Source organism: Pelodiscus sinensis, chromosome 2, assembly GCF_052426305.1.
Source record: "Pelodiscus sinensis isolate ZL-2025 chromosome 2, ASM5242630v1, whole genome shotgun sequence".
Lineage (NCBI taxonomy): Eukaryota > Metazoa > Chordata > Testudines > Trionychidae > Pelodiscus > Pelodiscus sinensis.
In genome coordinates, this window is record NC_143053.1 from 140,854,711 (window position 1) to 140,878,182 (window position 23,472).

The window sequence follows — 23,472 nt, forward strand, 5'->3', positions numbered from 1 at the left end:
TGGGGGGAAAGAGGGGGATCAGGACCAGCTCCAGCTCCAAATATTGCTGGAGCGTGGGCACCACAAGCCCACACAACTCGCCGCCCATGCCTCTGCTGGCTAGCCGGCTCTCTCTCTTTTTCAGAGGGGGCGGGGGAACCCATTTTGCTCCGCAGAACCCAATTGGGAAACACTGCCTTAGAACCATTTACACAATGAAAAATAGGAAGAACCAATGGGTAAGAGCACTTGGTGAAGTAAGACAACATTCTAGCAGTCACTGGTGGTAAGGAGGACTTTGGGGGAGGGAGCAGCGTAGCACCCCTTATACCAGTTCATATATGTGTTACTGCAGAGGGCGCCAGAGCTGGTCAGAAGGCGCCAGAGCTGGTCAGAAGGGGGGGGGGCTATGAGGGGTCTGGAGTGGGGTGGGGAGGATGCCACCCCAGACTCCTCATAGCCCCCCCTTCCGATAGTCCGGCTCTGCCCCAGGCGTCTCTGATTTAGCTGCTGCTGGTCAGTTTCAGCAGCAGCTGAATTGGGGACGCCTGCAGCAGAGCAGCTGGGGTGCTGCTGGGTTGGTCCCGCAGTGCCGCTCCTCGGCGCTACCAGACCAATCCGGCTGCACCCGAGCTGCTCTGTCCCAGGTGCACCCAAGTCAGCTGCTGCTGAAACTGACCAGCGGCTGACTCCAGGAAGCCCAGGGCAGAGCAGCTCTGCCTCGGGCTTCTTGGGAGTCAGCCGCTGATCAGTATCAGCAGCGGCTGAATCGGGGACAGCTGGGGTGCTGCCGGGTTGGTCCCGCAGCCCCGAGGGGCAGCGCTACCGGACCTACCCGGCAACACCCCAGCTGCTCTGCCCCTGGCTTCCCTGATTCAGCCGCTGGTCAGTTTTAGCAGCGGCTGAATTGGGGAAGCCGGGGGCAGAGCCGCTCTAATGGTCCGGCTGCCTGGAGCACTTCCGGGTTCCTGATGGTGCCGGACCATCAGGAGTGCCGGACCGTCAGATGTCGGCCCATCGGAGTTTTACTGTACTACCATCAGAGCTATCACTGCTGCTACCGCCACAAGATGGATTGATGAGATTTACTTGATGAGATTTATTATTACATTGTTTTCCTGATCTCAAAATCGGGATGTGATAAACTACAACATCACCATCTCCACTAGATCAGTGGAGTCTTAAGTAACACTTTGGACAAGAAACCAATATACCTGTCATAACTCCTTCCTTAGGAGTTTCATCCTTGCCTTAAGCATGCTATCTCTCTCTGCCATTTATTTTAGTCTACCAGGACAGCCCTACTTTTGTTTGTTTAGTTTGCCATTTTATTTTCAGCAACTGACTCAAACAAGCAAACGCCACCTCCTCCCGCCCCCGGCGTTGAATGCTGTAACGCACCTTTTCTAGTACATTTCCAGCACCTTTGTGCCATATCTTCCTTTCCTACTGTTTTGGTAAGATGCAAGACTGTTCCATTTAAGAGACTACAGAAGGTACTGAAATGAAGGTTAAATGTGGGTTTAAGAGTGAATTACACCTTCCATTAGATTTCCTGTGAATCTCTTTATGTATATATATGTGCACCTCAAGATCCCTCATAAAGAAACACACCAACAGAGAACTGGTCTCCAAAGTTTATTAAAAATCAAAGAATAGAAAATTTTACATAAAAATATGTCAGTTTTAGCTTCCACATTGTTGTCCACACACAAAAAAAATCTAAACATGATTTTTTTTAAACCTGTAGCACATAACCACAGCAGTAGCCAGGCCAATTTATTTGGTACACCACGACTGATATGGAACATGATACCTGTTTCGTTTCAAATGAATTTTGCTTTAAAATGGAAACTTGTTAAGACACCAACTAAAGCCTCTGAAGTTTCCATATTATGCTCAATATCGCTAGTGTCTAAAGACTAGTAAGTACAGGCCTATGTATCAGCCCTTAAATATTGTTTAATGAATATGCTCACAATTTTTTAAAAATAACTTGTGGTAAATCTGGATCATTAAGTACTGCAGACAAATGTGCTACTCTACTTTGGAATGTTGCCCCCTCTCTCTCTCAAGGAGATCTGTTTGCAATCAACAGATGTGGTAACAATATGGGCTAGACAAGTTTCAAAGGCATACTGCACTTTAGAAAGCTTCATCATGCTAGATGCCTCATTTTTATTGTAACATTCAGATATCAGTTTTAAAATATTCCACTTCCGTACACCTAAATATCATGGTAATACAATTTTTTCAGCTTTTCCCATTAATTGGGCTTCAAGTAGCCAACCTGTAGTGTTCATCAGAGTTAAGAACCCTCATTTAAAAAATGAGGGGTCAGAAGGCATGTGAAATGCAACCGACACCTATGACAACTGTAGTGCTCTAAAAACTCAGGGTCAGGCAGGATGTACATTTTCTTGTTCAAAAAAGTTAACAAAGACAGTGGTTGTCATGGCAATACACATTTGCATAGTATACCTGTATGCATCTGTAAATTAAGTGCCAGCCACTGATTGTATCCAACACCGGGCTGTGCTCTCCTCCAACTCATTAAAAGATGCTTCTTGTAATGCTTAGAGCAGTTGAAGTACTTTATATATTTGCTCTTAACAGAACTAATGCATACTGCTATACAGATTCCTTAATGGAATCAACATTATTTCCTTTCTCCACATTCTTCAAGCTGGGTAACTTTGTTTAATAATGATGTTCAGCCTCAATCATTAATGGGTTACAGTACTAAATCTGACAGAAACATGTAGTTCACAATTTTTAAATTTCATGTCAGTACTTAACCCCCTTTTAACATTAAGAAGCTATATTTCTGGCACTTTAAATGCTGGATTTGTTGTCTATTACAAGGAACAAATTAAAACCCACTGGTCAGAGCAAGACAACTAATAGAGGCCAGACAATGAGCTAAAATGCCTGGTCAAAACACTTTGGAGCTTAATACCTTCATAAAACCATATGCCAAATCCGCACTTTCATTGTGAATCAAGAAGCCTCAAATAGTACCAAAAATGATGTCATGTTCTAATACTGCTCAGACAACCTGCCAAAACTATGAACCCAACTTAGATAATACAACCTGGGAAAGGATCTGTAAGTTTTAAAAAAAAATCCCTCCTCCCTTTAGTTATAACTTATGACAAAATGAAATTAAATTAAAAATTCTGAGTTATTGCACAAATTATACTTTTTCAATATTTACAGAGCAAAAAGGTTTTGAAATATGAAATAAAAACTGGAGGAACAGCAAAACAATTATATCATGAACAAAAAGTAAAAAACTGAATGAAGTTCCTTTGCTCTGCAAACAAAACAACAAAACTAAATCCCCACAAAGGAACAGATGTAACTACAGAAAAAAATGTTACAGTATTTATAACATCCTTGCAGTTCTAAGCCAGAGCTGCTTCGGCACTGTGAGTAATCATGGGAAGGCACGTACACACACACAAAAAAAATCCCAAAAACATTAAAAAAAAAAACCTTCCACATTTAATAAGGCTTCACAAATAAGCACAACTACTTTAAGATGGACTTGACCACCACATGAAGAAACATGCAAAAAGTCAGCTGCAGATACTTGGCAACACCCACAAGCTGATGTGCTGAATGCTGGTCTCCATTCCCCCATGTAGTATTGTTCACTCAGCTTCAGTCTGTAAAATGAGGGAAGATCTTCCTGGCATTAGCCATTATCTGCTGAGACTAATAGGAAAACTGTCTCTGTGTTTTTTCCTTCGCCAGATGTTACGATTATATTGGTGATGCCCTCTGTTGCCAACTGGCTGCCTCATGCCTCCACTGCTCACAGGACTGTAGCCGTTCCCTTGGTTAGGATTATGAGCTCCTTTCATAGAGAACTTCATTCCACCGTGCTGCTAAAAATACATAAGTGTTCAGATTAGTACTATACTCAGTTGAAAAAAAATGCATCAATTTGCTAACCAGCTGTACTTTCCCCAAAATACTCATTAGAACATGCATTAAAACAAGTAACATATCTTTCAACACTTTACTAAATATCAAGAAACACCCAATTTAATAAACTATGTATTTAACTTGGACTACCACCACCACAGAAGGGAATGTGTTTTGATACTCCTCAAAATTTAAAGATACTAGGTCAAATTCAAGTGTCACAATCACCCTTTCGTTTTCAATTATACAGTTCATATCAATATATTGACTAGAGTTGTGATTAATTTGTTTCATATTTAGTTTTATCTCAGATCCAAGCACAAAGTCTTTGTGTGGTGATAGGTGTTAACTATATCCTCTGGCCTTGTCTCCAGTCTCCGGAGAATCAACGCTCCAGTGATCGATCTTCTAGGGTTCAATTTAGTGAGTCTAGTAAAGACCTGCTAAATCAAATGCTGAGGGTGTCCCCATCAGCTGTGGTACTCCTTGCTGTCGCGGGAGTGAGAGAAGTCGACGGGGAACATTTCTCCCAACAACCTCCCGCTGTGGGGCCACCCCAGAAAAACTGATGCAAGGTACATTGACTCCAGCTACACGAAATGTGTATCTTGAATTTTCTCTGCCAGTGTAGACCTGGCCTCGGATGCCACAGCATGGTAACTAAGGGCAAAAGTTTTTGAGGCAGCCAATGTAAACCTGCTACCATATTGAAATTCCATATTGAGTGGAATGAGTATATTCTGTTCACCTATATTAAGCTGACAGTGAACAGGTGTCCTCCCTATCAGGTCCATGTTAAGTGAGATATTGTTTGAATAAGGAGGCCTTGAAACAAAAAATAAATGTACTACTTTTGATAGTAAGTAACTTCAGCTCCAGTCAGTTTATCACAAGGTCTTGGAAACAAGCATGTCATGAAGTAAGGTTATAAAATCCTGTTTAATCAGTTAATTGGTTAAATGCTTAATGGGAGCAGGTGGGGAATGCTCCGGCAATGCTGGGCCCACTTGCAGGTGGGAGAGGTGTTGCTCCACTCCAGGGTGCCAGTTAACCAGTAACCATCACTCAGTAAGGGTGATGCTTACTGATTAACCACTGACATCCCTAGTACAAAGCAGGACGCCTAGCTCCTTTTTATGAGGAGTTTTATAGCAGTATTTAAATGTCTTCCAAAGGAGGACACTATCAATCTGAATGACCATTTACTTACCTTTTATCAACACCATTTCAGTTTAACAAAATCTATTTTAAGTCTTGAGTGTCACAATAATTGCAGAAAATTTTATACTGGTAGTCAACCACCTGCATATACGTGTGTACAGGATCTATAGGACTTTATCCATTAATTTTTTTCAAACAACAGATTACATATTTCCACATTAATCTGAAGTAACAGCAATTGTATAAACCTTAGAAACTGGGGCTATTTGTACAAACAACATATTGGAATGGAGAAAAGGACAACATGACTACATCAAGTAGAGAAAACTGATAAAAGTGAACTTTGGAAACCTGAGGGAATTAACAAGCTACAGTTTAAAATGAGTAGCAAGGTCACAAGAAAGGAACTCTAGCAAGAACTACAGACCTCACTCCATCTTTAATAGTAAATGGGAAGACTCCTTCAATGGGGGTATGTCTAGACTACAGGCTTACGTCAACATAAGTTTTGTTGACAGAATCTGTCCACAAAACTTATGTCGACATAGAGCGTCTAGACTACATCCAGTTCTGTCGATAAAGCAAGCCGCTTTGTCAACATAACAGTGTGGACGCAAAGGACAGTGTAGATGCAATAATGCCTTCTATCGACAGAACTCTGTCAACAAAAGGTGTTATTCCTCGTAGAATGAGGATTACATATGTCGACAAAACTGCTGAGTTTTGTTGACGTTATGTCAACATAACTCAAAGGCAGTGTGGACACAGGTATAGTTTTGTCGACAAAAGTCCACTTTTGTTGACAAAACCCTGTAGTCTAGACACACCCTGGGTGTGCAATAGGACTCAAAACAAAAATAACGTTTTTACCTTACTTAAATTTACTCATTCAGAACAAGTATAGGACTATGGTGCTGTATGTATATTCTTGCCTTATCTAAAAGTTGTCATTCAGACCACCCGCCAAGGTGCTATGGTAATACAAATAATAAATCTGTGTGTCATGAAAATTAAGGATATAAAAAAGTGAGTCCATCTAACAGGAAGCTAGAAAGCTTGGTTTCTGGATTTGAGATTGGTGCTTGATGTCACCATGTTTGTTTTAGCCAGCCAAATAAAGCCTGAACTTGATAATGCACCCACTATTGTTTACAAAATAAATCCTGGCAATCCAGGGACTAGATTTTTTTTTAATTTTATATATTCTTCATATATACATGAAATAATCTAAGGATTCTGGCTCAAACACTGAATACACTTGAACCACTTTAATCTGGCAACGCTAGGAAATGGACTATGCTGGATTAAAGAATTTTGTGGACCATGAGAGGGGCATTGGGATGTGATCTGGTAGAGGGGGAAGGTGTGCAAGGGGGATGCTCCAAGGAGCACACGTGCACCGCACATCCCTGCTGCTACCAAGCACTGCCCCTCCATGCTATTCAGAACAAGTGTAGGACTATGGTGCTGTATGTATATTCTTGCCTTTATCCAGAAGTAATCATTCAGACCACCAACCAAGGCGCTATGGTAATACAAATAATAAATTAGTGTGTCATGAAAACTGAGGATTTAAGTGGGAGTGGTGGGGGAAAGCCTCCAGGGAAGTGCTTAGTTGAATTGCCATTCTCCCAGCTGGGAGGGGGAGCAGCAGCGTGCACACCCACTTTCTCCAGCCTCTGCTGGGTTCAAACCAGATAAGGGCCACCCAGATTAAGGAGGTTTTTCATTTTTTAAACCAGACATAAATACCAGACTTCTGGGGCACTAAATTTCAAGTAGTTTGCAGAAAGTCATGCAGTTCAGTTGAGTTCTTGTTAGCAGCGCACTCAAGGTAATGTTCATTAGGATTTAAGTTGAGGTCCTTTGCCCCAACATACGCACACAGTACGTTTTCTAGCCTAAACGAGTTTGTAAGGCCAAGTCTACACTGGCAAACTACTATGCAGTAAATCAGCTCCCAGCAAAAACTACAGCACAAGTTTTTACATTGTGATAACGTGACATTTTAACTGCAGGCTCCATGCCCTTCTTTTCCCAAACCAGAAGACAATAAATCCCATGTTAAACAAAACTTAGTATTTCATATTCTGTATCCATTCATGTCTGTCTAGCAAAGTAGATTCATGCTGGAATAATCAAAATGACAGAAAAATTATTTTTTGCTTTCCCATGAGAAATCTACTGTTCTCTGCAGAAGTTCTTATTCATGGTAAGGAGTAAACTAGCCATAACCCACTAACCATTTAGGGAGGGTAACTGAATAAATGTTCATTACAAATATAATAAGCAACAACAACTATGACACTTATAAGCAAGAAAGCTGCAATCATGTTTCTACCCAAGAGAAACTACAAATCGAGGGCATAAATTTATAAATGCATCAAATCAACTGGATTAAGATTACACGATATTAGATGAGATTAAAGACACTGGATGCACTTGAAACTCTGGTATGTTTCTACATTTTTTCCCTATACCTTCTGTTCTCCATGACACTAAAATGTAAAGACTGCTGTATGTGGAAAGCCACTGTCTAGAGGAAGAAACTCAGAATTAGAAGAAAAGAAAAATTAATAATGAATCATGTCTATAATGTATAGGGAAGTAAAAGAAATATGGTAGAAATTAAGAGTAAGCTAAGGGTGAGTAACTACTACTACTTTAAGTATTATCCCTGTGGGTCCTCCACTTCAGGTGTCTGAAAAGAAGTGTCCTGTTTGAGGAGGTGCGCTTTAGAGCCATCTCCTGGACATAGTCAAGTACTGCAAGGCTGACTGTGGCGATAGGGATGTGCCCAGTAGTTATAGCATAGTGACTGGCAAAAGTGTTCTCAGAGGACCAAATGGCTGCCTGGCAGATATCAACAAGTGGAACATTGTTGTTGAAGGCTGTGGTTGCAGTTATAACTCTGGTGGAATGAGCCTTGACAGTTCGTGGTGGTTGTTTATTGTGCATGGTGTAACAGGCAAGAATGGAGGAGAAGACACATCTGGATAGACTGGAAGTCAGCTCCTTTTCAAAGTGGTGTGCCAAGATTTAAGCCTCCTGCCCTGGGCTGTGCTACTCTCCTGGGAAGGGGGAGAGGCTCTTTCCACTGCATGCCCCATAGACCACCTGTGGCAATGCAAACCTTTCCACGGACTACCAGTTGCTAATGGAAACTTACTGTTAATTACATAATTATGCCTGAGCCATTTTGCTTGTACTGAAGCTGGAGAGAACAGTTTAATTTAAACAGATTAAGCACTTTAACTTTCTCATTCATTTATCAAACTTCATTTTAAATCAAGTAAAATATTATGTCCAACACAAAAGGCTCCAATGTTTTCTTTATTTATGGCAGGGGTGGGGAACTTTTTTGGTTTGCAGAGTCACTGACCCACAGAAAAATCAGTTGGGGACCACATAAGTGAAACAAAAAAAAATCCTCCCCAAACCCCCAACCTTCACTGATGTGGTCCCCAACTGGGATACCTCATTCCTCAGCGCTCCCATCCCCAAATGGTGAGAGGAAGGGACAGAGATGACTAAGGTTCAGGGCTTCCCATAGCCAGATTTACTTTTCTGGGGTTTTGGAATTAGTGGATTTTGTGGACCCCCTTAGACTCTGGGGTGAGAATAAAAATGAACGGTTCAATGTGTGGGACAGGGCTGCCAGCAAGTGGAATAGGGATACAGGATGGGATGAGGAGGGCAGGATCTGGAAGGGAGTTTGGCAGCAGGAGAGGGTGTGAGGTGGGAGTAGAAGAGGGAGGCTTGGGGGTGATAGGGAGAGTAACACAGAAAAGGCAAGAGGGTGAGAATAAAACTAAATAACTAGTTGGAGGGAGGCAAAGGAAAATGCAGCTTCTGCAAAGTGATACTGTTTCCCCTTCTCACACGTTCCCTCTGCTCCAGCCTTGTTCCCCTTAGACTCATGATCCCCCCAGCCTGATCCCCTGCATCGCCCCATGCTCCTCAGTGCAACCTCTGTCCCCTCTCATCCTGCCCCTGCAGCTTGAACCCCTTCATCACCCCATACCCCTCAGTGCAACACCTGCCCCCTCCCATCCTGCCCCCACCACACTCACCAGCAGGGCAACAGCCTTGGAATGAGAACCAGTCTCCATTGACTAATGCTGGTATGATCGTTGTGACTGTCACCATTTTGAACCTTTGATTGTGTATGTACTTGTTCAGTTTCCTAAGATCGAGTATAGGCTGCCACCCTCCTGTTTCCTCCTGAGAAAGGGAATATTGGGAATAAAAACCACTTCCTTGGTAAGGAGGCAGAACCAGTTCTACAGTTCCTACCTGTGGTAGGTGTTGAACTTACAAGCTAAGAGGTTCCCGTGGGATGGGTCCCTGAGGGAGGACAGGGAAAGGGGCTGGGAAGGAGGAATGGAAGTAAAGGGGATGAAGTAGCCCACTTTGACAGTCTCTAGGACCCAGCAGTCTAATGTTATGTCATTCCAGTGATGGTAAAAGGGTCGCAATACGATGAGTAAATTGAAAGTTGTACGGCGTGACTTGTGCTGAGGAGATATTGCTCAGGCCTTCAAAATTGCTGTTTGGAAGTGGACAACTAATTTGTTGAGGTCTGTTGTTGTGGACTGCATCTTTGTTTATGGCTGTAGTTGAAAGGTCTTTGGTTCCATCTGAAAGTCTTGGTCTAGGGTAAGGATTGTATCTCTATTGTTTGTTTGGAGGAGTGTACAATGCTGAAGGTTCTAAGAGCAGTGCAGGAGTCTTTCACAATACGTAAGACTTCATCTATCCTACTGGCAAAGAGGTGGTACCTGTCAAAAGGAAGGTCCTCCACATTCATTTGAAGTACATTAGGGATATCGAAGATCTGTAACCATAAGGCTCTCTGCATGACTGTGGCAGTTGCTGTGCTGCGGGCTGCTGTGACAGCCACATCTGAGGTAGCCTGGGGGGCTGTAGGGCAATTGTGTGGTCCTCCTGCACTGTAGCCTGGAATTGTGGACATTTTTGTTCAAGGAGGTACTCCAAAAGATCTTGTAGCTTGGAGTAGTTGGTGTAAACATAAATCAGCAAAAAGTGCAGAGTAGTTGTCTAAACAAAGTTGTAGAGTTGCCAAAGAATAAACATTCCTTCCAAAAATGTCCCAACACTAAAGGCTCTTGTCACGAGGTGTGGAGTGAAATTGTAGATATTTGGCCCTGTAGTAACAGCATCCCAAACAAGAGATGGAAAAATAAAAAGTCCACATCCTTGGTCTGTACAAAATATTTTCTAACTACTTTTTTGTTAGTGGGAGTAGTAAGATGTCAGTGTCTGCCAAACTGAGTCAGCCGGATCTAATGTGGCTTTGTCCATAGAAAGAGCAATTCTGGTAGTGGTAGAGGGTTTAAGAATTCTAAGTAGTCTGGTTGCGTCTCCTGGACTTTTTAGAGATCAATTTCCTGGGCAGCACCCACTCTCTTAAAAAGATCTTGAAATTGCTTCAAGTTGTCCATTGGAGGAGGGGTGGCTGGATGATCGCTTCATCCAGAGACAAGGAAGGGTTGTGGGGTGGAGACCTCTGGTCTTCTTCCATAGATTCAAATTCCTCCTACTCAGGTAGTTCTTCCTCTTAGGGAATGGAAAGAGTCTTGTGGGGAAGACCTAATGGCTTATCTAGCTGGTGTTGATTGTATGGTGTACCGGTGTTTACAAGAGAACCACGGATCCCTTGGTGGCCACTGACTAGGATATGATGGTGGTACATTGGCCCAGTGTTGTCCAAACCAATGGGGTGAAGGTGGGTTTACTCTGTAGGACGCATTTCCCAAAGAGGTCTCCTCTGGGTGAGCGGGGAGTACTGGGAAAAAAATCTGTTGTCTTGTGGTCCCATGTCAGGGTCACTGTAGGAAATGGATGGTGCTTTGGAGAATGAATAGAGCAGGTGGTCCCAAAAATTGGTGAATGTGGCACTGAATGCACTTCAATATCAATTTATTGAAGAAAATGCCCCAGTGCTGAGATCTGTTTGGACACACTTTTGCGGTGCCAGAAGTTGGGATGCTGGCATCGAGGCTTGTGCCAGGGTCGGTGCTAGTGGTGGTAGCATATTGGTACGGGGCGGCTTTGCTGCCATTTTTAATGTCTGTTCGCATGGCGGTGTGTTTGGTGTTGGTGCCTTGATTTTAAATGGGCACATTTGTGTGCTGACAGTGTTCATGCTGGGGCAGTGCCGGCAGTACCGGGTTTGTTGGCCTGGCTAAGTCTAGCATAGCTTAGCAGCTATCAGGCCAGAGACATCCTGGCCTTTGCTGTGGTTTCATCTGCCAACAAGGAAGGACTTTCTTTGAAGAGGCAGAAGTTTTGTCCCTTTAGGTTGAAGGGCAACTGCGAAGAGCTCCATCTGCTGTTGAGGATGGTAAAGAAGGAACTGGGAACATGTGTGCAATCAACAGACATCAATGGTAGAACAGAGCAGCACCACGCACATGTGGCAGGGCACTGCTAGGAAAAATCTCTGATTATCGGCATGAGGACACACCAGCACCTGAAATGGAGCATCCACAGGGACAGCACTCAAAGAAGGATTACTTGCAATAGAGGTGTGATGGTCTTCTGGTCAGTGAGGTAGGCTTATGTCAGGAGAGAAAACCACAGTACTAAAATCCTGGCATAACCCCAGTCAGACAGCAAAGCTGGAGCAGTTATGTCTCTGATTGCAAGAGGAAGTGCACCAAGGTTTTTCTAAGGGGTAGTACATGAGACAAACACTTTGGTGCCAAGACGGCCCCAATAGTGACTGCCTTCCATTCCAAGTGCAAAGTTCCTTTTAGGTCCATGAACAATAGCCATTTGCTGCTACTGGAGCTTATCTACTCTGAGGCTTCTGTAAAGACCCTCTCCCTCTACAGATGGAAGCCAAGCTATACTGGGTGGGAGAACATTGTTGGGGGGGAGGGTTTCCTCCCACAAGTAATTTTCCACAGGAAGCATCCTTAGCAAAAAGACTCCTAGAATATGAACAAAATATGTACTCTTCAAAGGCGGAAACCAAGGAGCACATGTTCAAGCATGCCAAGAAGAAAATGCTTTGAATGTAAGTAATTGCTTCAATTTTGAGTTATTACTTCTATCCAGAGTAGCAAATCCATCCCAGAAGAAAAGGCTGGTCTTCAGTTATGCTAACCACTGACAGCAAAGTTCTGTAGAGACAAGGTCATGATTCTTTGAGGGCAGTCTTTCGGGATGCAATTATGTTGCTCTACTGTGGAAAGAGCGATTGTTTAATTTTACTCTTTTGACACCGAGGTATCATAGCTTGGTACTTCACACTGATCAAGAAGGATATTTCTGCCCCACTAATACATATTTTAATTCTGTAGCACTGGATATTGAGCTATTTCCCAAACGATGACATTTTGTGAAAGCATCAGAAGTTGGATTTATTAAGCATTTGAAAAGCAGGAACAGACAGAGTTAATGCTCCTTGATCTGAGGAAGTGGGTCTGGCCCACGAAAGCTCATCATCTAATAAACCATCTTGTTAGTCTTTAAAGTGCTACATTGTCCTGCATTTTGCTTCCTCTATACAGACATTCCCAAGTTTGTCAGTTTAAATAGCTGAGTCTTTACTATTATTTGGTTAAAGATGAAAAAATGTAAATGCAAATTACTGCAGGAAATCCTTCAGAGCTCAACAGAATCCAGATGGCAATTGCTCCCAAACTTCTCCATGAAACAAAAATATAGTACAAAAATAGCCTTAGGACTTTGCTGTCTGAACTGTTTCTATATAATTAGGACTCCACGAGTCAATTGTAGATCATTTTGAGGTATGGATGTAAAATCCCATTTAATTATTTAATTGGTTAATGGGGGTAGGGAGGTATCACTCCAACCCAGCTGGAACTGCCCCCCACCCTCCCGCCCACAGGCAGGGATTGCCCTTACCTATATGGTGCCCAGGCCCACTGCAGGCAGGAGGGTAACTGCTTCAGCCTCTACCAGTTAACTGGTAAACCAGTTAAAAACCTTCATATCCCTATTTTGAGGGGACAGACTCACAAATACTTAAATGTCTTCCAGGAATTCTGGTAACAATAACAACGGTAAATTTTTTATCTTTGCCATCGTACCCCAAATCATTCAAAACCGAGGCTGAACTCTTGTACCATAGCTACATTTATACCATTAACTGCTCCTCTGGAAAATGGATTCAGATTCATATCCTTTGCTGCCAAGGTTAAGATACTAAGCTACCAGATTATTAGGAAAAAGTCTCGTTGGATTGCAGTTCATGTATTAACCAAAATGGGCTACCTAAAATAACCCCTTTTTAATAAATAATTTACTTGATAACCTGAAATGATCACAGGTCTTACTTTGCAGTATGAGTTATCAATTATGTATTATTTAATTAAAAGGCAAGAATGTAATATAGACTATCTTGCTAAGATATTAAGACTTTACCGTCAGGGAAGTTGTTAACAAAAGCTAAGACCAACACCAGACAGAGAGGAGGGTAGTTTAAGGGGGGGAAAAATCAGTGGAATCAAATTAAAAGTAAAATTAAAAGTAAAACAAAAGCATACCTTATGATACAAGTGGGGGCTTGGCAGAGGATTGGGGGATGCACAGGGAACAGCAGGAGAGGGCATGTGGTGAACAGCTTTCAGAGATGGTGTCCCTTCCGTGTCAACCTGTCTGCAGGGAAGTGGAAGACCAGCAATGGTAGGCAGAGGGACAGTAAACCTTGTCTAAGTGAAAAAGGGGTGAAAAAATATTTCAGTGAAGTGGCTAGGATACACTATACAGGAATTCAATGCACAGATTCTTTTTAAGTATTCCATACTATATACAATTACCCACTACTACTACGATGACTGCTAACTACATATTACATGTAAACACACATTTCTTCACATTTGTTCACAATTTCCCTTAAGGTTTCCACTGTCAAAGGGGTTGTATGTTTCTATTTTTCAATTTATAGAAGTGTAACATTGTTATTTCTGAACACATCATTAGTGAGCTTTATATCAGTCAAACTGACAGAAACAAACCTGAAGACAGTTGTTCCTTTAGCTAAATACAGAAACAACACACTCAGGCAGTCTTGACGTTGAAATAGAAGCATACCTTGCATTACATTCAGAAAGTGAAGGTTACCTTGCGCAGTAATTGTCTATCTTTAAAAGATACACATGAATCTCAAGTCTTTGATTGGAGGTTTTCCATTAGCAGTGTCTGTTCGACTTGTGCATGTGCTCTATACAGTCTTGTGCTACTCACTAAGGGTACACATGGTTGCATGGGCAAATCACCCTCAGATCCTTTATTGGAATATTCAACAAAGAACAATTCCAAGTAGAAGTGAAGGACAGGTAGCGGAGCCCCCATAGGTACACACAGCTTGTTTGAAGAACCACAGTTAGTATTCAAAAGGAGTAACCTCCTCTTCTTCAAGTAGTATCTTTATGGGTGTTCCACTCCAAGAGGCTTCCAAGCAGTACTCCCACAGGGAGGAGGAAGCTTTGGAATCTAGTCCAACATTAAAGAAAGACTGTAAGCAGAACCAAGTGCTGCATTAGATCTAACAGCATGGACCAAGGCATAGTGCTTTAGAAAAAGTATGTATTGCGGGCCATGTAGCAACTCTGTATCTCAGATACTCAAACATTTGAGTAAAGATATGGAAGTGTGCTACTATACTTTGGAGGAGGTAAAAGCACCAGCTACACAATAGCAAGAAAATAATACACCCAGAGAGATCCCCTCAAAAATTTCTGAACAAACCATGAGACCCCCGGGGTCTTTCTGCAATAGACAGTCAAGATTATTTCTGAAATCATTTAGTTCTATCCAGATAAAAGGCCAATGTCTGTCTCACAAATGGAGATTTTATGTAGAGATTTACGTAGTTCAGGGGAAAAGACTAGTAGATTAAACAGACTGGTTAGAATGCTAATCTAAAAGGACCTTTGCTAAGAATTTTGAGTGCAGACATAAGACCTTGTTCTTGAAAATACTGTAAGTGGGAAGTCTGCCATCAAGGTTCCAGTGTTTCCAACTTTGCAGGATGATGAAATGGCTCCTAGAAAGACCATCTTCACAGATAAATGAAGCAGGGAACATGTTGCCGTAGGTTCAAATAGAAGCCCCATGGAGGTATTTAAGTGCCAGGTTGAAAACCCAAGTTGGAGTCAGATCCTGAACCTGAGGGAAAAGGTTCTCCAAACTCTTAATAAATCTAGATCACACAAGATAAGCAAATATAAAAAAAAAGCCCACTAACAAGGAATGAAATGCTCATATTGTTGCCAGACAACTGTTCAGGTACAGGGGATGACAATGACATCTTCAGAAATGAGAAAAAGGTTCAACTACTAGTAAGCACTTAAAGTTGACTCCCTTCTACTGTTCAGTAATACCTGTTGGACATTTCTCAAGCAGGTACAATCTAATCCCATCAAGGAGCTATGCTTAGAGCCGAAGGACTCCTAGCTTGGGGTGAGGCACACATCTGCATCCTGGGAAAGGAGATGAGGGATGATTGGAAGCTTGATTGCTGGTTGAACACTTGGTAAAACAGGTAAGGACACAAGCTTGCCCCAGTCAGGTTTGTACTATCTGCATAACCCTGACTTTGCTCTGTCAGATTTTGTTCATCACTCTTCCAGTTACTGATGTTGGAAAGAATACATAGAACAGGTCCTTCTTCCACAGAAAAAGAAAGCATCACCCTGAAAGTGATGCCCTATGCTTTCTCCTGAGTAGAATAATGGACACTTCTTGTTGCGGAATGTGGCAAATAACTTCCAGAGGTGGACCTCTCATCTTTGGAATATCCTGTGAAAAATGTGACCATCCAAATCCCATTTGTTGTCCTGGGAAAAGCACCTGCTGAGCATCTCAGATGAGATGGTCTGGACTCCAGGAAGATAAACGACAGAGTTGAACCTGATGGGCTACACACCATTTTCATAATTTCATAACTTTGAAGCATCCGAAGGAGTATTTTGCTTCTCCCTGTTCAGGGATATAAAAAAATGCAAGCCATGTTGTCGGTCATGATTTTGATTATTTGCCCCTGCTAACAGATAGGCACTGAAGGCACATGTTCCTGACTGCCCCAAGTTCCAACAGATTGATATGGAAATTGGCTTTGTAAGGTGACCATTTGCCCTGAGTTGTGAGGGGACTAAAGTGTACTCTGTACCCTAAGAGTAATGGGCTCAATCTTATATTTTTGGAGGTAGGCAGATGAAATTAACACCTGCACAGAGCTGATTTTTCTACTAGCGTAGGGGGCTCTTCATCAGAAAGAGAACTGTGACCTGTTTGTCCAAGCTATCTGTGGTTGAGAAATAGATCTTTCTGAACCAGTCCTGAAAGTAGTGGAAGTACAGCATTGCACGGTCAGTCACAAAGGTGTAACGCTTTGTTCACCCTACCCTCATATTCTTCAAAGGCCTCATGGTGGGAGACTGATGGAGGAGTCAGTGAAAGCATAGTCTCCTAGTGCAGTGGATCTGGAGGTCTGGCAATCTGCTGCTGATACATCATCCAAGAATTCCAGAATGGCCATTGGGGAGGGAAGCACACAAAGGACACAGGGCAACACCCAGGACTGATCCTACCATCTCTAGTGAGTATGAGAAGCCTTGTCAGAATATGAGTTTCTGTAATTATGTGGGGGGTACTCCACACTGATAAGATGACTGACTGGAGCACAATGAAGAGAATAAAGAAGAAATTCAATGAGGGAGGAAAGGAGGAGAAAAGGGAAGAAAACCCTATAGTATAGGGATGCAATAATAATCTGGAGACACGGGCTTGGCACCAGGAACTATTCAGTATCCATAAGCAGTGGGGACTATTTCTCATCTATAAAGCCCTACCAAATTCACAGCCATGAAAAACACTGAAATCTGGTCTTCCACATTTTATTCTCTACTATACAGATTTCATAGGGGAGACAATTGTTTCTCAAACTGGGGGTCCTGGCCAAATAGGGGGAGTTGCAAGGTTATTTCAGAGGGGTGGTCACAGTAGTGTAACCTTTGCTTCTCTGCTATCTTCAGAGCATGGTGTCCAGAGATCAGCAGCCATTAGCTGGGCACCCAGCTCTGGAAGTGAAACCCCACCATCAGCAGCACAGAAGTAAGGGTAGCAATACTATATCATGCCATCCTTACTTTGCTGCTGACAGCAGCTCTGCTTTCAGCAGCAGTGAGGAAGTACCGCAGTACTGCAACCTAGCTCCCTACAACAATCCTGTAAGCGCCCTACAACTCCTTTTTGGGTCAAGACCCCTACAACTTCAGCGCTGTGAAATTTCAGATTTAAAATAGCTGAAATCTTGACTGTGAAATTGACAAAAGTGGACCGTGAATTTGGTAGGGCCCTATTCATCTAAAACTGAAGTGTCTCCAGAGCAGCAGAATTCCCATAGTACTGAGCAGATTGAAATTGAGTAGTTGAAATGGATGGTACCATTGATCTAGAATGTGTATGTGCCAAGTACGAAGGTATCTGGCACTTCGATTTTGCTGGTACTGATGAAGACAAGTGCAAGTGTAACCCACACACCTCCTGTAAGTGGTTTTGGATCACACCCAGAGAGAATAATGAGTATTCTACAGTCTTAGTTAACAGCCAGCTGCCTTTTAGCTCATATGATAGAGGCTCGTGTACTACACTCTGAGGCCCTAAGTTCGAGTCTGCCTGCAGAAGACCAGGGTCTGTTGGCATTACACAAAGGCAATGCTGAGTCTGATTTAGATGGTGTCTTTCTAGAGAAGCATATCTACTAGACTTTCCTGTCCTTAACAGGAGGTATTGGAGGTCTGCTAGAGCCGTTCTTGTCTCAAATATTCTGGGATCTTTGCTGGAAGAAGAATCTCACTTCCATAGTACTAAATTGTCAGATCAAAGCCTCCAACTTTAACTTGAAGACCAGGATTTCTTTTGGAGGTTGTTCCTAGTAGTGGAAGGCAGACTCCTCTTTTCTGGGCCTTCTGAAGTCACCCCCATGTTAGGAGAGATCTTTGCTGAGGTTGAAAGGGCACTGCATCAGCCAAGAACCAGATGTACTGGAGGGTTTCCTAATCTAGCTGGTCATAGTGAGCACTTCACAGTCAAAAACTGACAGAAGCCTGCCTCAGGTCAAGATGGTAGAGAAGGAACAGAGCAATAGCTCTCTGTACTCACAGTGTGCAGCACAAGGTTTTAGAGAGAGCATGCATGAGTCAAATGCTGTCTAATCAAGGACTAGAGAAGTGCTTGCCCATTGAAGTTAAGCACCAGTAGAGAGACTACTTGAAGAACATGAGCAAACTGTTACTATAGGAGACCAAAAAGCAAAGGTTGTTTAATTAAGCATATCCTGATTTTGGGATGCCCAAGAATCGAAGTCTAGGGACTGCTAGCAGAATCTTTAAGAAATGGACAAAAACAGGCTCAAGAAGTTTTGCTATTCTTCAAACTGGAATGTGTTTGAAAGAAACTGGATGATTACATTTCCTTTGGGAAATGTGCAACCATTCACAACTTTCATGTTTCCACTATGAGGGGTACTGATCAATTTCACAGAAATATATATATCTGTCTTGGGAGTACTTTCTAATAGACATTACTTCAAAGCAGGTATACTCATTTGAAGGAAATGGTTTTAATGTAGTTACTAAAGACTTGTTCTACTCCAAATTTCCAAACTACAATGCTGATGTAAGCCCTGTCACTATGTTATGTATGGCCCTTCAGTGGCCATACATATCACAGTTGTGGCATAACTGAGTGCACCATAACTGAGTGAAAACATAACTCACAGGCCATCTTCTAACCCCAGGCATACCAAAACAAGATACATTACACATCAGGGCCAGGAAATGGAAACCTGAACTACCAAAGTGAACCCCATACATGTCCTCAATCCTGATAAAATCATCCTCACACCACAATAATTCCCCACATAGCAGACCTCTCATCCCCACAGAGTCAAGAAACACTGTATCTATTGTGGCCATGTAAATGGGACCGTTCTTCAGAATCTAACAAAAAACGAGAGAAAAAAATACACAAACATCCTTCCTCCTTGAAAAGGTAACTAAGCAGCCAAACATACTACCCTTGCAGTTCACCACTTAACTAGTCAACCAAATTTTCACACAACCAATAGCTGTAAAATGTCAGCCAGGCCATAACTGCAAAGATTGGAAGAACCATCTTCACTTCAGCTCACTAGCTCTAACTCTTTACTAGAGATGCTGGGCTGCAGAGGAGATACAGTATGTTTTCACATATTGGCATCATATTACTACAAGTACACCACTTAGAACATTTTTGCACAGATTTAATACAAGCAAGAAACAGATAAGGGTTCTATCCAGTATGTTTTACAAACACCACCCTGAAGGAAAAACAGTTGACAAGCACACAACTTTGTAGTCATCTTCCAAAACTTAGTATATAAAACAAAGTTTAGATAGACTTTTAGTGAACCAACATTCTCAGGAACACCATACACGTCCTGGATAGAACATGTCTCCAAGACTCTACTTGTAAGATAATCCAAATACTAGTTTACAAAGGTGGTATGGAGGAAGAAAAGGCAATTTTTTTAAAACAGGAGGTTAATAAACCTTGAAAATTTGGAGAGCCCACAGGTAATCCCTGATCTTACATAAAGCAATGAAAAGGTTTGCCATTTGCCATTTTAGTCTTATTCTTATGAGAGACCAAGAACATATCAGATGCGTACTGGAATGCATCTTAAAAGATTAATTTCTTTCCATTTTGCTGTTTGATATTTACTTTTTTGTTAATAGCTTCAGCAAGTCCAAAGTGTCTTTTTATGAAATCATCCGATAGTGTTCAGAGTTCTTTAAAATCAGACTAGTACAGCACAATGCAAATGGCCTATAATTATGGTTTGAATACTACCTCATTAAAAAGTTACTCCAATTAGCTGGCTCATACCTGATTACTGGCGGCCATTATCAAGGTTCTCGTAGGTGCAGACTGAGGTTTACCACTTGGCATAGGCAATGCTGGTGGTAAACTGGCCATAAGCTGAGTCGGTGCTTGCAGACTGAACTGGTAAACATTAGGAGTTGTGCAAGGTGGCGTATCAGAATCCTTTTGGCAAAGAAAAAGGGGAAAAGAAAAGCAACTTTACGAAAGTACAGTATACACAGACTATGCATCTGTAAATGCAATGATTCAGTAACTGGTAGTGTAAATACTGTAAAATCTGGGTTAAAAGCCATTTCAGTGTAAAATTAAATACACGCTGGCACCATATTTACTTTATATAAGCAGTTTTAAGAGTTAACTCTAAAAATCTGCATTGAGAAAGACAGTTTAACAATATGAATGGTGGCCACAGAACAATTTCCACTCAGCTCAAACTAAAAGTATATGTGAAATTAAATTCTCCACTCTCCCCATGGTAAAAGTCATGGGGACAAAGGTAAGATATAAGAAAATAAAGAGAATAGCATTGTAGATACACATGGACTGAAATTTTAATTGTTGGTATAGGATCAGAACTGTGAACAGTTTGCTGGTAATTCAAGGTATTCGTACTTATCTGTATGGAGAAGTTACCCACTGGTAATTGTTATAGTCTTCTCCCATCCTACCCAGCAACAGCAAAGTTAGGGCTCCACCTACCAAGAAACAAGGAGACAGACGATCTGCCAGTCATGACTAATGTACAAGCACCAATCACCCACTTCCTTTCTAGTTAAAGGACTCTTGATCTGATCTACTGTTTTCTTTTAGAAGGCAATGCCACTGCATCAAAGGGAGAGAGAACGCTTAAGGTTGATAGAAAGGAATACTATGACAATTACAAGTGAGTAATTTGCTTTCCATATGCTCTTTTTACTCATCCTAATTCAAATAAAGACAAGCAGTAAGCCAGAGGTGGTGGTCTTAATACTATGGTGCTTGGAGCCCTAAATTGCCAATAAAACAAGCAGAGAAAGACAGTTCAGTTACCAATATCAGATGAAGACGTGAGGAAACAGCCAGTTAGCTATCTCAAATGTCAGCAATTGAGCCTTCTACAATGAGTCCAAGAAACTGTTATGCATCTTACAGAAGATTTTAGTCATTTGGACACAAAACTATCTTTAATCTACTAATGCCTTTACAAATGTTAAAAAAGAATGAACAAGTAGCTTTTCTTAAACTGTTAATGCAAGATGGTTTAATTCAGGGCTTACTTGACATCCAGGAAAAGAAAAACTTGTTCCATTTAAAAAATATTCAGATATGAAATTTATCACCAGACTAAGTAAACAGAGCAGCTGACTCCCTCTTAAAACAGGTCACTAGACTCCCTCTTAAAACAGGTCACTAACCAGCTGTAACCTCACATGGATGCTGTAAGAACTGAAAGGTTCTGAGGACTGAAGAATCAGTCTTATAACCAGATGCTCTAGAAGTATAATATCCGCATATTTTTCTTTGAATGAGGAGAGGATTAACCAGAGACTCTTGGTGGATAGTTATGCTTACTAAAGGAAAGACTGGCATGTGATAATTTGCTGGAGGCAAAAATTCCCCAGTAGTCTGTTTAAAAAGAATTCGCAACTGGAAAGTTATGCAAGGTCAGAGGTGCATCTTCTCCAAAAGGTAAGAGTTCCATAATTCAGATAGCGAAGAATACTCTCCTTTAGCTTCTCCAGTTAAGAGGCTTGGATGACAATGATGTCCACATAAGAATGAAGCAGTACATTGATCCCCTTCTGACAGAGAATGGAAAAAAATGGAGTCAAATGAATTCAAGACCAATACGAGGTAGTGCCAGTTAGCGGAGAGGACTACGATATAAAAATAGGTGTGCACCATCCTGAGGCGCTAACTGCATTCACTGGGTGATGCTACTTCAATTGTCTTTCCTCAACTTGAAAAGCTGACATTTGGGGTCAGAATTCTGGGAATTGGTCTGAAAAAGGAGGATCCTATTGCATGGGATATCACCATCAATTGAGGGACTGAAGCTCTGAATGGTGTAAAACTAAAGGGACTAAAACTCCACCTGAACACAAGCTAAATCTGAAGCCCTCATAAGACATCTTGACTCGACACTAGACAAGTGTAAATAGTCTATGAGCAGCAGGTAAAGATATATGGAGATATGTGGATAATATTGTGACATACCACACATGAGTGCCTGGGTTTTGTCAAAGTATTCCAGTGCCTGGAAGACTCAGACTCTCAAACTTACCTGGAGAAACACTATCTGAGCTCTTTAGATTTTACCACCACCTATGTTCCTGAAGCATGGAGAGGAGTCTTTCAAGTTGCTACTTGAAAGTTCTTTCTTTCACATCATATACTGTAATGAATGCTATCTAAAAACAGGTGTATATAAGTCTATGCAACTCATTCAGTTTAGTAAAAATCACCACATTTATGAACAATGGTGGTCCAGAAAAACTAAATAGTAATGTTTTATATTGAGGAGGGTTTTTTTCCTGAATAGAAATTGCCAGGATCTAAGCCTAACCAGAATAGATGGATAAAGCTTCTACCAGATCATCTACTGAAATAGTAGAGTACCTTCAGCTTGAAATTAATTTTTCATTAACTAGTTCAATCTCTTATGACTAAGCACTTTTCTGGAGAGACACAAGTCTTAGTTTGCTCTTGGCTCATGGAAATCAGATTTCTGATTTTCTTACTCTTGCAGCAGGAGCAGCAACTACAGAGCTCCAAAGCACATTTAGTCTTTAAAAGTGGGATAGTATGTCCTAACCCTTTGTCCAGTCATACTAAGTAATTGGATTTGATGGAAGGCTGAACTCTTTCAAAGCAAGACTTCCTTCACATTAAAAACGAGTAGTCCTGTGGCACTTCAGAGACTTGAATATCTTGCCCACGAAAGTGCATAACCCACTTCCTCAGATAAGATTGAGTGGGGAAAAAAGGGGATAGGGGAATCATCAGAATATATAACAGAGAAAAAAGGGAGAGTGGAAAGAAATATGCCCTCCCCCCCAAAAAAAACGCCCTGTCAATAGTAGTGACGCTTCCCAGCCCACTTAATTAGCCTCATTAGCACCAGCACTACAATTGACAGGGTTTCCCCCCCCCACTTTCCACTCTCCCTTCCTTTTCTGTTTTATAGTCAGAGGGTACAAGGAGTATGGTCAAGCCCTAGAGTCCTGTACACAGGATGGGACTGCCTGTTTTCAGGAAAAAGGACACAGGTCATGTATGCACTGCAGGGAGTAGTCAGGATGTAAAAAAGAGGAGATATTGGGGAGAATGGGATTTTCTTATTGATTCGCTGTAGGCCCGTTTTAATGCATAAATAGGCAGGAAGTCTCTGCCACAATAGATTTTTTTCCTTGTTGTTCTCCTTTGTTTTCCCATTATCCACATTACCTTGTGAACTAGCTTCTCCCCACTCCCACCCCATTTACATGAGTCATA

At 41.8% G+C, this 23,472-nt stretch overlaps 1 protein-coding gene across 7 annotated transcripts in view; it reads right to left on the reverse strand.

Moving 5' to 3' along the window:
• Positions 1–1,604: 1,604 nt before the first annotated feature.
• Positions 1,605–23,472, reverse strand: part of TENT4A (terminal nucleotidyltransferase 4A) — a 95,008-nt gene continuing 73,140 nt past the window's right edge. For 2 of the 7 annotated variants that reach the window (XM_006127301.5, XM_006127296.5), the window contains 4 exons: positions 20,002–20,160; positions 13,614–13,778; positions 9,147–9,297; positions 3,688–3,872 (listed from right to left, as the gene is read on the reverse strand). In XM_006127301.5, the coding sequence (XP_006127363.3) occupies positions 3,832–3,872; positions 9,147–9,297; positions 13,614–13,778; positions 20,002–20,160 (516 nt within the window). In that variant the 3' untranslated portion in view covers positions 3,688–3,831. Of the gene's footprint in view, positions 3,873–9,146; positions 9,298–13,613; positions 13,779–20,001; positions 20,161–23,472 lie in introns of all 7 variants that reach the window. The other 5 variants (XM_006127297.5, XM_006127299.5, XM_006127298.5 and 2 more) reach the window with 5 other exon arrangements.